Below are 15,437 nucleotides of genomic sequence, written 5' to 3' on the forward strand. Positions count from 1 at the left end.
ATCTATCTATCTATCTATCTATCTATCTATCTATTTCTATCTATCTATCTATCTACCTATCTATCTTAGCTTTTCTCTCTTTGTGTTCCTATTTTACAATCTAAACTGCATTTTCCTTTTGTTCTTTTTTAAATTCTAATTTTATTACATGGTTTTAAACTCTTTGTTGTTTTATTTACAATTAAAACCAATGTTTTTAAATATAATTTTGAATTGCTGTATTCAACATATTCTTTATCAGACTGTTTTTAATTTAATGGTGTAATTGTTGGCACGCCTTAGGATCCTGATACGAATGTATTTTATTGTGACGCTTTGTATTGTACAATGCTTTGAGAGACTTTTTGTATTCCTGCGACTGATATTGAAACAACGACGCGCGTATTATTTTAAACTTCTTTTACAAAGCATTTTTGGAATGGCGTTTATCATTATGGTCTTTGAAAATTCCAAATGTACTATCTATATACTGACGTGGGTATTTTAATACAATAGAAAACACTGAAGCCAGAGATGTTATCAACCTTATCTTGCTGCTTGGAAAGTATTTAATTCAGAAATGTAAATGTCTTTTTATGAAACCATCTGTTAACTGCTTTTTTAAAGGCGGCATCAGAGTAATCAAGTCCCCTTCTCTAGTAAAGTCTAGGACATCTCAGTACTTATTGGATATTATGAACAAGTACCTTGTTATAGAAGTGTATATAATGTGATATATGCTTTTCCTTGCTCTGTGTTTTTATATGAAAAACACACCTTCCGGCGCCTCCTCAAGACACACCTTTTCAGAAAACTCAACTCTCCCCTTCTGGACTATATAGCACTCTGCCTCTAATGCACTTTAACTTGCACTTATCTGCTCCCTATGTTACTGTATTTAATCCTGTACTGAACCCAATCTGTAGTATCTTGTATTTCACTTGCACTCGTATCTAACCCTGATGTAACTATCAACACTGTTATCTGCTCCTGAACTGCCCCCATATCAAATCGTACTGTGTTTTGAATTTGCTCTTATTAGGACTGAAGTCATTGTATTTTGTATCTTGCTCTTAATTGTACTGTAATTCTTGATATGTATTTTATTTTGTATACAACTGTGAGTCACTCTGGATAAGGGCGTCTGCTAAGAAATACATAATAATGCATTGTAATGTGCCACGGCCCCCGTCACTAGCACTATCCGTATCTTGTATGTGTATTACACTATCAATATTGTAAATAAACTGTTTAAAAAAACAACAACACCGCACCTCTTACAAACGGCGGCGACAAAAAAATAACTACAAATCCCAGAGGAGCACACGCCATGAAATGGTTAGAGAACTACAAATTCAAGAAATGGCGCCTCTTTGACGGACTACAAATACCAGTTCACCCGGGAGCTCTCCCCGTACCTCGAAGAGGGTGTTATCGTTTTAAAAGCATCTTACATTTTTATAAACGCTTTAAAAACATGTTTAGAAAGTTGAAATTAAAAAAAATACACCGACTTAACTAGGATATGTTGATTAATCTGCCTAAAATAAAAATACCTTTATTACTGTATATAGTTTTTACCTCGTCCTCTCTTCTAATAGGCAAAAACATATCATAAGCAATGCATTTTCACATTAACTCTACATTTAAAAAATAATAACAATCATCACAACGAAGTATCTCCTTAACTGAGTTGAAAATGTGTAATGGGAACACGAAATACCTTCTCCTTGTGTCGCCGGGGCACTGTTTTGGTGCGGGACCCCGTTTTGACCAAGGGGATTTCAACAAGAGTGTGAAATGTTTTGGGGTGAGTAGACAGCGGTGTTACAGTTTAAACATTTCATTTGAATTAACTTGACAATTAGCGAGATAAACAAAACAACACGTTAACTGAGAGTTTCCGATTCACGTAAAACGTGCTCTTGCGCGCATTCGTCGTAGTTTTTATGATAATACGAGACAATGAATATTATTTTGAGAATGCCTGTTCAGTCACAAGTTATCGTTGGCAACATGTGAATTCAAAATGTAAAATTTTAAACATTTGTAAAGAAAGAGTATGTCTATAGACGTTATTATTATTATTTTATTATCATCACCAGCGGTATGATTATTGTTATGAAAATTGTTATGTTTATCTCATTCATTTAATAACAAACGACGAAAAAGCACAAAAACACACAACTTTATAACTAATAACAATAGCAGATTTAGATCGTTTCCCACAGTATCAGTATCGGTAGTTTTGTAAATTATAATAAAGTCACAACATTGATAGAGTCACTTGTCTTAAAAACAAACTGTTATACAATAAAAGCCACTGAGAATTTATTTTATTATTTATTTATTTATTGTGCCGAATGTAATCTAGGTGAATTGTACAATCAAAAGAACCATGTTTTGTGAGATTTATATTCTATTTTGAGAAATTGTTATAAACTATAAATATAACAGGTTTTACAATTTGTAGTGACTTTAGAGCTCTGTTAAACATATGACCACACAAACATACTTAAATATTTTAGGACAGACATGTAGCAGAAAAAAAGGATATATATATATATATATATATATATATATATATATATATATAGTTTGCGATTGATAATTACTGGGATAATCTTACTTCTATTTCAAAACTGCTGCATTGATGATACTCACACACTGTCCTCATAGGAGAAAAACTCAATCACTCTCATTGATGATACACACACACTGTCCTCATAGGGGATGAACTCAATCACTCGCATTGATGATACGCACACACTGTCCTCATAGGAGATGAACTCAATCACTCGCATTGATGATACTCACACACTGTCCTCATAGGAGATGAACTCAATCACTCGCATTGATGATACTCACACACTGTCCTCATAGGAGATGAACTCAATCACTCGCATTGATGATACACACACACTGTCCTCATAGGGGATGAACTCAATCACTCGCATTGATGATACTCACACACTGTCCTTCTCACAGGAGATGAACTCAATCACTCGCATTGATGATACGCACACACTGTCCTCATAGGAGATGAACTCAATCACTCGCATTGATGATACGCACACACTGTCCTCATAGGAGATGAACTCAATCACTCGCATTGATGATACTCACACACTGTCCTTCTCACAGGAGATGAACTCAATCACTCGCATTGATGATACACACACACTGTCCTCACAGGAGATGAACTCAATCACTCGCATTGATGATACACACACACTGTCCTCATAGGAGATGAACTCAATCACTCGCATTGATGATACGCACACACTGTCCTCATAGGGGAGGAACTCAATCACTCTCATTGATGATACACACACACTGTCCTCATAGGAGATGAACTCAATCACTCTCATTGATGATACACACACACTGTCCTCATAGGAGATGAACTCAATCACTCTCATTGATGATACTCACACACTGTCCTTCTCACAGGAGATGAACTCAATCACTCTCATTGATGATACACACACACTGTCCTCATAGGAGATGAACTCAATCACTCGCATTGATGATACACACTGTCCTCATAGGAGATGAACTCAATCACTCTCATTGATGATACACACACACTGTCCTCATAGGAGATGAACTCAATCACTCTCATTGATGATACACACTGTCCTCATAGGAGATGAACTCAATCACTCTCATTGATGATACACACACACTGTCCTCATAGGGGAGGAACTCAATCACTCGCATTGATGATACACACACACTGTCCTCATAGGAGATGAACTCAATCACTCTCATTGATGATACACACACACACACTGTCCTCATAGGGGATGAACTCAATCACTCTCATTGATGATACACACACACTGTCCTCATAGGAGATGAACTCAATCACTCGCATTGATGATACACACTGTCCTTCTCATAGGAGATGAACTCAATCACTCTCATTGATGATACTCACACACTGTCCTCATAGGGGATGAACTCAATCACTCTCATTGATGATACACACACACTGTCCTTCTCATAGGAGATGAACTCAATCACTCGCATTGATGATACTCACACACTGTCCTCATAGGAGATGAACTCAATCACTCGCATTGATGATACCCACACACTGTCCTCATAGGAGATGAACTCAATCACTCTCATTGATGATACTCACACACTGTCCTCATAGGAGATGAACTCAATCACTCGCATTGATGATACGCACACACTGTCCTCATAGGAGATGAACTCAATCACTCTCATTGATGATACGCACACACTGTCCTCATAGGGGAGAAACTCAATCACTCTCATTGATGATAAACACACACTGTCCTCATAGGAGATGAACTCAATCACTCGCATTGATGATACACACACACTGTCCTCATAGGAGATGAACTCAATCACTCTCATTGATGATACACACACACTGTCCTTCTCACAGGAGATGAACTCAATCACTCTCATTGATGATACACACACACTGTCCTCATAGGAGATGAACTCAATCACTCTCATTGATGATACACACACACTATCCTCATAGGGGAGAAACTCAATCACTCTCATTGATGATAAACACACACTGTCCTCATAGGGGAGGAACTCAATCACTCTCATTGATGATACGCACACACTGTCCTCATAGGAGATGAACTCAATCACACTCATTGATGATACACACACACTGTCCTCATAGGAGATGAACTCAATCACTCGCGTTGATGATACTCACACACTGTCCTCATAGGAGATGAACTCAATCACTCGCATTGATGATACTCACACACTGTCCTCATAGGGGAGAAACTCAATCACTCTCATTGATGATAAACACACACTGTCCTCATAGGAGATGAACTCAATCACTCTCATTGATGATACACACACACTGTCCTCATAGGAGATGAACTCAATCACTCTCATTGATGATACACACACACTGTCCTTCTCACAGGAGATGAACTCAATCACTCTCATTGATGATACGCACACACTGTCCTCATAGGAGATGAACTCAATCACTCTCATTGATGATACACACACACTGTCCTCATAGGGGATGAACTCAATCACTCTCATTGATGATACACACACACTGTCCTCATAGGGGAGGAACTCAATCACTCTCATTGATGATACGCACACACTGTCCTCATAGGAGATGAACTCAATCACTCTCATTGATGATACACACACACTGTCCTTCTCACAGGAGATGAACTCAATCACTCTCATTGATGATACACACACACTGTCCTCATAGGAGATGAACTCAATCACTCTCATTGATGATACGCACACACTGTCCTCATAGGGGAGGAACTCAATCACTCTCATTGATGATACGCACACACTGTCCTCATAGGAGATGAACTCAATCACTCTCATTGATGATACACACACACTGTCCTCATAGGAGATGAACTCAATCACTCTCATTGATGATACTCACACACTGTCCTCATAGGAGATGAACTCAATCACTCGCATTGATGATACACACTGTCCTTCTCATAGGAGATGAACTCAATCACTCGCATTGATGATACACACACACTGTCCTCATAGGGGAGAAACTCAATCACTCTCATTGATGATAAACACACACTGTCCTCATAGGGGATGAACTCAATCACTCTCATTGATGATACACACACACTGTCCTCATAGGGGATGAACTCAATCACTCTCCTTGATGATACACACACACTGTCCTTCTCACAGGAGATGAACTTAATCACTCGCATTGATGATACGCACACACTGTCCTTCTCATAGGAGATGAATTCAATCACTCTCATTGATGATACACACTGTCCTCATAGGAGATGAACTCAATCACTCTCATTGATGATACTCACACACTGTCCTTCTCACAGGAGATGAACTTAATCACTCGCATTGATGATACGCACACACTGTCCTTCTCATAGGAGATGAATTCAATCACTGTCATTGATGATACACACACACTGTCCTCATAGGAGATGAACTCAATCACTCGCATTGATGATACTCACACACTGTCCTTCTCATAGGGGATGAACTCAATCACTCGCATTGACAATACACACAGACTGTCCTCATAGGGGATGAACTCAATCACTCACATTGACAATACACACAGACTGTCCTTCTCTAGGGGATGAACCCGATCACGCTCTGTTCGCCCACTCTAATAGGTAGTGTGTCAATAAAGCAAACGTTTGCTGTATTTATTTAAGTGATAAAAAAATGTATATTTCTACAATTCTTTCAGAAATGGGAATTTTCATATTACACAGCAAATGGGTACATTTCATGGAAATCAAGACATCTGTGAAAATAATACAGCTTTAATAAGGTTCTTGAGAACAAAACGGTTGTGGATTAAACAACAAAGCAATTGAAAAGGTGACCATCTCAAGCTGATGAAAGTTTGTGAGTTGTGCCGCCATCAACAAATCAATGCAGACCTTGCTGGTGTAGTACAAAGACGAATTTGAGAGTCACTTTGAATAGAAAAATATCCGATGTTCTCTAGTTCTTCTGCTGCATCTAGCACTAGTACTGCAGAGTCTGCATCTACTGTAGCAAGCCTCAGATAGTGTTGACAGCAACCGCCCAGTGTGATCGTGGATATTATGCACAAAACAGAATTCAATTCAAGCTACGCAACTGTGAACGTGTGGGTTGCTGTGCATAGGTGTAGGGGTGATGCAGGTGCTCCAGACAACAACAAACACAAAGTTCACGGTTCAAGTTATTTTATTTTCCTGTTTGGTCTCCTTGACCGCTTAAATAATAATGCTGGCTCTACCCAACTATGGGTATCATTATTATTGTTTATTTCTTAGCAGACGCCCTTATTCAGGGCGACTTACAATCGTAAGCAAATACATTTCAAGTATCACAGTACAAGTAATAATACAATTAAGAACAAGATAAATACAATGACTTTGGTTCAAGCAAGTACAAGTGTGACAAAATATGATTCAATAATACAGCAGATAAGTGTCAGTGATAGTATTTCCAGCGTCAAAACCAAGGGGTTGCAGTCCTGAAATAATAATAACAAACACAGACACGAAACACAAACATAGAGACAAAACACAGACACAGACATGTCTCCGGACAGTGCGTGCTCTCAGTTCAGGTGCAGTGCTATAAACAGTGGTGCTGGTGTGTGTTCAGGTGCAGTGCTATAAACAGTGGTGCTGGTGTGTGTTCAGGTACAGTGCTATAAACAGTGGTGCTGGTGTGTGTTCAGGTGCAGTGCTGGAAACAGTGGTGCTGGTGTGTGTTCAGGTACAGTGCTATAAACAGTGGTGCTGGTGTGTGTTCAGGTGCAGTGCTATAAACAGTGGTGCTGGTGTGTGTTCAGGTGCAGTGCTGGAAACAGTGGTGCTGGTGTGTGTTCAGGTACAGTGCTATAAACAGTGGTGCTGGTGTGCGTTCAGGTGCAGTGCTATAAACAGTGGTGCTGGTGTGCGTTCAGGTGCAGTGCTATAAACAGTGGTGCTGGTGTGCGTTCAGGTGCAGTGCTATAAACAGTGGTGCTGGTGTGTGTTCAGGTACAGTGCTATAAACAGTGGTGCTGGTGTGTGTTCAGGTACAGTGCTATAAACAGTGGTGCTGGTGTGTGTTCAGGTGCAGTGCTGGAAACAGTGGTGCTGGTGTGTGTTCAGGTGCAGTGCTATAAACAGTGGTGCTGGTGTGTGTTCAGGTGCAGTGCTATAAACAGTGGTGCTGGTGTGTGTTCAGGTGCAGTGCTATAAACAGTGGTGCTGGTGTGTGTTCAGGTGCAGTGCTATAAACAGTGGTGCTGGTGTGTGTTCAAGTACAGTGCTATAAACAGTGGTGCTGGTGTGTGTTCAGGTGCAGTGCTATAAACAGTGGTGCTGGTGTGTGTTCAGGTACAGTGCTATAAACAGTGGTGCTGGTGTGTGTTCAGGTGCAGTGCTATAAACAGTGGTGCTGGTGTGTGTTCAGGTGCAGTGCTATAAACAGTGGTGCTGGTGTGTGTTCAGGTACAGTGCTATAAACAGTGGTGCTGGTGTGTGTTCAGGTGCAGTGCTGGAAACAGTGGTGCTGGTGTGTGTTCAGGTGCAGTGCTATAAACAGTGGTGCTGGTGTGTGTTCAGGTGCAGTGCTATAAACAGTGGTGCTGGTGTGTGTTCAGGTGCAGTGCTGGAAACAGTGGTGCTGGTGTGTGTTCAGGTGCAGTGCTATAAACAGTGGTGCTGGTGTGTGTTCAGGTACAGTGCTATAAACAGTGGTGCTGGTGTGTGTTCAGGTGCAGTGCTATAAACAGTGGTGCTGGTGTGTGTTCAGGTACAGTGCTATAAACAGTGGTGCTGGTGTGTGTTCAGGTGCAGTGCTGGAAACAGTGGTGCTGGTGTGTGTTCAGGTGCAGTGCTATAAACAGTGGTGCTGGTGTGTGTTCAGGTGCAGTGCTATAAACAGTGGTGCTGGTGTGTGTTCAGGTGCAGTGCTATAAACAGTGGTGCTGGTGTGTGTTCAGGTGCAGTGCTGGAAACAGTGGTGCTGGTGTGTGTTCAAGTACAGTGCTATAAACAGTGGTGCTGGTGTGTGTTCAGGTGCAGTGCTATAAACAGTGGTGCTGGTGTGTGTTCAGGTGCAGTGCAGTCCGGGTGTATCGCTGGCGTAAAAGCGGTAGCTCCCAGATCCGTGTTTAGCCATCTGGTGGAGATAAACACACACAGTTAAACAAAAGCGACACTTCACTCACGGTTTAATCGTCCTCGTTTCCTCCCATTAACCACAACAAAGGAGCTGATTACGGCATCACGTCCCCCTAAAGTACCCTAAGCCCCGCCCCCTCCGATAGCTAGTTCAATCACGTCTCCTCCAATTCATGACTGAAACATTGTTCACCGTACTAGGGTGAGGACTCCAGGAACCATGACACCGCCCTCTTCCTGAATGGCTGGCTTCCGACAGCCCCTGGAATGAACTGCCCAACCATTCAGTACGAGGCACGCAGTTCCTGTTGTACAGTGCCCTCACCGGTCGAGAGGGAGATTGTTGATTCGGATTCATTCGCTCTCTGTCACAGCAACTCACTTAATGTGGCTGCTGTTTGAGTCAGTGCAGAAAGCCCCTACCTTGAAATGTTTGACCCAAAGCCTTGTGTTAAGTGCTGGCTTTCCTCAGGTAAAAGGAAATGAAGACCAAATTACACTTCCTGGCCAAGTGATGCAGATATTTTAACTGCTGGCGACACCAACCCTGAAGAACAAGAACGATTTGATAGTTGTATAAGTGCAGAGGCTTAAGTTTAGGCCAAATTCCAATTAGTTACCAAAAGGTAGAACTCAAGGAAATTTGAAGTTCAGTTTTAAAGCACCAAAGGTTGACAATAACAGGCAGGAATAGCAGCAGCATTGAGAACAGGTGTGGTGCAGGACAGCAGCAGCATTGAGGACAGGTGTGGTGCAGGACAGCAGCAGCATTGAGGACAGGTGTGGTGCAGGACAGCAGCAGCATTGAGGACAGGTGTGGTGCAGGACAGCAGCAGCATTGAGGACAGGTGTGGTGCAGGACAGCAGCAGCATTGAGGACAGGTGTGGTGCAGGACAGCAGCAGCATTGAGGACAGGTGTGGTGCAGGACAGCAGCATTGAGGACAGGTGTGGTGCAGGACAGCAGATCACAAGGAGGACAGGTGTGGTGCAGGACAGCAGCATTGGGGACAGGTGTGGTGCAGGACAGCAGCATTGAGGGCAGGTGTGCAGGACAGCAGCATTGAGGACAGGTGTGCAGGACAGCAGCATTGAGGACAGGTGTGGTGCAGGACAGCAGCATTGGGGACAGGTGTGCAGGACAGCAGCATTGAAGACAGGTGTGGTGCAGGACAGCAGCATTGAAGACAGGTGGTGTGCAGGACAGCAGCATTGAGGACATGTGTGGTGCAGGACAGCATCATTGGGGACAGGTGTGGTGCAGGACAGCAGATTACAAGGAGGACAGGCCAGGCAGCAGAGATGAACAATGAGGCAGCAAACAAGTGGCACAAACATCACACTTCTGTTTTTGTATCATTTCAGTGTTTTTCTTGTATTTTAAGCAGTTGAATATGGAAGCAACAACTTGCTCATAAAGAAGTCTCACCCAACAATTTGATTTGGAACCCCAAATCTTAGGCCTAGGGGCAACATGTTCGTCTGGAGCCCTGACTGTCTGAATCATGTTTGGTGAAACTTGTTAGGACATTCTTTAGCAGAAATCTAGAGTTTTGTATTGTATTTTGCAAATAATTAATTTTTTTTGTCTCTTTACAGTGTTTAGTTTACTTGAAATTCCCTGACTATAAACAGAAGAAAGAAAGAAAAAAAGAAAGAAAGAAAGATTGTGTTGCAAGCCTTCATGAAATAAACAGAAATTATTTCTTTGGAAAGGGAGAGAAAGATAGAGGGAAGAATGCAAACAAGAAAGCAGCTTGACCTCAACACGAGTGCAGAGAGGTTAAACCCGCCCGATTCAGACAGTCCGTGCAAAAGGCTCCAATACCAATCCAAATTCCAACACGAGTTCAGATGTTAACTAACACTCTGCAGGAAAACCCAGCAACCGAGAATAGACAATATGAAACAAACGCAAGATTGGAATGGAAATGCAGCTGCGATTGAACTTCATCCACATTCAATAAGACACAAGAAGCAGCCAGCATGGAGTCGGGTACAACTTCACATTGAGATAGAAACACCTGCGTGAACGAACAATCTGGAGCAAATCAGTGCAAGACATGAAAATGGACTTTAGTGCAAATTCATATTCCAATATGAGTTCAGATGTGAACACACTTACTCCGGATTTACAAATCGGTAGTAAAAGACCAGAAGAAATCAATATGGACTCGGGTACGACCTCAAATTCAAACACAAACACTGGTGTGAATGCTCTTACTCCAGATTCTCAGATCCACAACAAAACGCAACAGGATGTGAGAACAGACTTGAATTTGGAGTCAGATTCCGGAAATAAGTCTCGGAAAAGGAAACAGAGTGGGACAAATCCCATTGGGAAACATGCCTTGAACACGGAAACCACAAATCCTACTACAATTCCCAAAAGTGGTGCCAGCACTATCAGGAGTTTGGAATTAGGATCGGATTGGGGACTCAGTTGTGAATCGAAACGACATGAGAGGAAGCAGCAGCTGAGGCTGGATTTCTCAGAGACCACGGGATCGGACCAGGGTTTAAATGTCGCTGAAGACACCAAGTTGGTTTGTTACGGGCTTTTTTCAGATTTAAATTTAGAAACTGCATCGCCACGGCACAACACAAAACTGAACCGCGAGGGAATGCAGAGATCGCAATGCCCAAACCACGGAATTAGGAACACGAAAGCCAAACTCAGTATTGGATTACACACAGAACATGGAACAAGCTGTCAGGTCACAAAACAGGAACTGCAGAACGCAGCGGGGAATCTACAAAACACGGATTCAGAATCAGAATTAGACTTTGATTCCAAACCCAGGTGTCAAAATAAGAAACGGAAAGCCAAACGAACTAAAGAAACGCGACAAGACATTCTGACGCGTGTTGGTTTGAACGCGGCTGGAAATTCACAGAGCACAGATTCAGGATCAGAGTTAGATTTGGATACAAAACAAGATACAAAACCAAAAGTGATGCAAAAGAAAATGCAAGAAGAAAATCGGACGCATATCAATACAAAAGCAGCCAGGAATTCACAGAAGACAGATTCAGAAACAGATTTAGACTTTGATCCTGGACCCAGGTGTCAAGATGCAATACGAGATACAAAACAGAAAGCGCAAAGAGGAACCAAACACAAGCAGGCCCACAAACCGGACTGCCCACAAAGCCTGCTGCCGGCACCCCCTGAAACTTCCGACCCCGAGGACCTGTACAGCGCGAGGGGGGTCCTGTTGATTGACGCCATGGGGGTCCCCTACACCCTGTGCATGCGGCCGATACTGACTCCCAAAAGCGGGGAGCTCCAGAGCGACACGGAGTTGTCTCGAGCCACTGGCAGCCCTCAGCCTACCCACATCAAAGCCTACGTGTGCACGGTGTGTTCCAGGGCCTTCCCCTACCGCTCCTACCTGGAGAGGCACCGCATCAGTCACCTGGAGATGAAGCCCTATGTGTGCACCGACTGTGGCAAGGCCTTCAAGCGCTCCTCGCACCTCGCCCGCCACCGGCACGTCCACTCCGACGCCGGCAAGCCCTTCCAGTGCACCGTCTGTCAGAAGGGGTTCCGAGAGCCGGGGGAGCTGCTCCAGCACCAGAGAGTGCACACCGGGGAGCGGCCGTACCAGTGCCAGGTGTGCCGGATGAGGTTCACCGAGAGAACCACTCTGAGACGACACTGCCAGAGGAAACACTCCGCAGAGGAGCAGGGGCACAAATACGAGCCCGAGGCAGGAACAGTGTCCGATTTGACAGCCATCTGAAATGTCTTTATAATACATATTACACCCTGGTATTGATGTGATACAGCCATCTAACATGTCTTCATAATATATAATAGACCTTTTAACAATCAAAAAATAAAGAAAAAACTAATAAAAAGAAAGCACAAACGATAATCTCAACCAACACATCAATAAGAGGTGAAACTGCCTGATACTGATTTGAGTATCACATTTGATTCCTTTATTTATTTAATAAAACTTGTATAGTTCATGAGTTTATATGTATTAGACAGGGATGGAAATACGACTCCTGTTGCATAGCTGTTTCACCCATTCCAGGTTTTAGTATGTGCTTGATTAGCTACAGTGTGTATAGATAACAAGCTCAGGTGTGTGTGTTATTAAACTCATAGTAAAACCAGAATGGATCAAACTGCTCTACAACAGAAGTTAAATCCATCTCTGTTGGAGCCCCATTCTCCCTACAGTGTGTATATCTATATCTATCTATCTATCTATCTATCTATCTATCTATCTATCTATCTATCTATCTATCTATCTATCTATCTATAGATAGATAGATAGATAGATAGATAGATTGATCTATCTATCTATATACACGCTTGATAATGTCCCACACAACCCAAAGTTAGTCCAGCACTGTAGAAAAAAGGAACAGTCTTACCAAATGCAACACTGAAAGTGTGGAACCAGGGTAAAAGAAGAGTGCAGTCCAGCTCTTTCACTTGAACAGAAACCCCTTACAAAGCTGAAATAAGCCGGGTTCCTCTTCTCAAGCAGGGCACGCAGTCCTCCTCCAGTGCTGAATCCAAACAGTAGTGTAATGAACAGATTAAACCACTTCAGGCTGTGTAGTGAATACAGAAAAACATAATCCAAACAGCTCCCTCAAACTCACAAATAAGAGGTAAATCTAAAAAACAATGAGATGAAAAAAACAAAAGGATAGAAAGAACCCCCCCCCCCCCCCCCCCAAACTCTCCTAATTGCCCCACCTTCTGAGTCTCTCCCACCTGTAGCACCTAACTCCTTAACTGTGGATTGGCCAACAGTGGTGCATTCAATAAGCAGAGCTCTCTCCCCTGGACCCCCGTATCGACGGACGCGGTCATGCAAAGCTGTGTGAGGAGCGAGCAGTTTCAAAATGCCAGGCAAGATATCACAATGTGTTTAATTCATTTTTTAAAATGTAATTACTAGTCAGCACCGCCTAATCGGGACACTGATAATCTGAATGTCTGCTTAAATGGGAGATGGTTCTTCCCAGTGCTGTTTCTGTCATTTAATTGGGACTTCACTTTGTTTAATTGGGATACTGTATTTTAAAATGATGAACGGAGATCGCTTTTCAAGGTCAGCGCAGTGCAGTAATTACGTGATTACTCTATGATTTGAGTAAACCAGGTTGAACTCTTGAAGGAGCTGGAGTCTCTGTAATTTCTCAGGCTGCTGTGGAAGGAAATCAGGCGTGTCAACATCCCAGGTGTCTCGCCTTGTTCATTTAGAAATAAAAAAAACATTGATTAATTTTGTTTAGGATTAAAAAAATAAAAATAAAAACTTTTAACATTTATTCTTAATGTGATGTGATTTCATTCTTTTTCTTTAGTAATAACAGTACTGTAAAAATACTTCTCTTATGCATGTTGTAAGTGATGAATGTAAGTGTGACTGAGGTCCTTGTTTAATTGGGATATTTTTACATCTCCCAAGGTGTCCTGATGAAGCGGTGCTGACTGTGCTGCTGTGTTTTTGTGAAGTTACGACACTTTTCTTTTGATTTATCATCTCGAGGCCTGATTTGTCAAGTTATAAACATGTTTCTTTCAAAAAATATATCATAATCTGTTTAAAAACAAAAACAAAATGACAACAAAAATAATACTTCCCAGACATGTGTTGGTCAAACAAGTCCTTATTTGGAAAAAAAAAAATTTGCAGGTCAGCCATTTTGAACTTCCAGCAAGGCAGCTCAGAGCTTGGCTCTCACCCTGGGCTCTCTGCTTATTGAACACACTCCAGTAATAGTTTTTTTTCCCCCCCAGGGCCAACCAGTATCTTAATCTGCATTATTAAAAATATATTTAAATTAAAATGAGACAATTATCTTATTTTACTGTGTATTCTAAAATAATGTCCTGAACAAGAGGAGGCCATTCAGCCCATCAGTGCTTATCCTGCTCAGAGTAGCTGATTGATCTCAAAACTTTGTCGGGTCTTAAAGGATCCCAGTGATTCAGCCTCCACAACGTGTTTCGGTAAACCTGGTGCCTCATTTCTGCTGTGAGCCGCGGCTCGCCCTACGTCCAGAAAAACGCACCAGTGTTTTTTCCAAACGTGGCCAACATCAGAAGTTCTTGTCCTGTGTCAAAAGGTCACTGGGGATTGTGGGATAGTATTGTGCTGTGTATCAAAGACACCTGTAACAGTACTACGCTCAGGGAAAAAAAACTGCCCGAGCAACGGATGCTGCAATTGAAAGAACGTGTGGAATTCCTCACAGCACCCATTAACTGTTTGTGGATTTCAGAGCCAGCCCGATTGTTAAAATAATTTTTGTTTCTTCGTTCTCCCAAGTGCCGCCACAAACTCAAACTTTGACAGCCGTAGTGAAAAAAGCTTGAAATGTGTCGCTCTGTCCCCGTCGGCTTCTTATCCAGCACACACCTCCCTGCTCTGTGATGATGTAGTTCCTTTGTGAACAGGTCTGGCCACATCGGGTAGGATACAGCAAACCACGGTCGACCAGGGCTCATGTGGCCAGCAGTGGAAACACCCTTTTCTAGGGCCTGGGCAGGCTGGACTGGCAGTGGAAACGGGGTGTTGGTAACCCCTCCCATTCACTCACCACTCTGTGTGAAGAAGCGTTTCTTCCCCCCTGTGGCCTGCGTTTTCTCTGGTTCTGGTTTCTGTGCTGCACCTGGGTTAGGGTAAGCAGAACAGCCTTCCTCATTTCATTCAGTCATGTGACAGTGTGAGCATTCAACTCTGCCAGCCCCGCCTACTCTACATTAATACAGACAGAGAGTAGGCGGGGCTGGCAGAGTTCAAAAGTCAGTCTTTCA

At 42.6% G+C, this 15,437-nt stretch overlaps 1 protein-coding gene across 1 annotated transcript; it reads left to right on the plus strand.

Moving 5' to 3' along the window:
• Positions 1-1,509: 1,509 nt before the first annotated feature.
• LOC117968863 (zinc finger protein 449-like) lies at positions 1,510-13,945 on the plus strand. Its single transcript, XM_034916701.2, has 2 exons — positions 1,510-1,789; positions 10,244-13,945. Exon 2 carries the CDS (start codon positions 10,708-10,710, stop codon positions 12,388-12,390), a length of 1,683 nt encoding a protein of 560 aa, XP_034772592.2. The 5' UTR covers positions 1,510-1,789; positions 10,244-10,707; the 3' UTR covers positions 12,391-13,945.
• The last annotated feature ends 1,492 nt before the right edge of the window (positions 13,946-15,437 follow it).

The sequence above is a fragment of the Acipenser ruthenus genome, chromosome 60 (assembly GCF_902713425.1).
Source record: "Acipenser ruthenus chromosome 60, fAciRut3.2 maternal haplotype, whole genome shotgun sequence".
In the NCBI taxonomy this organism is placed as follows: domain Eukaryota; kingdom Metazoa; phylum Chordata; class Actinopteri; order Acipenseriformes; family Acipenseridae; genus Acipenser; species Acipenser ruthenus.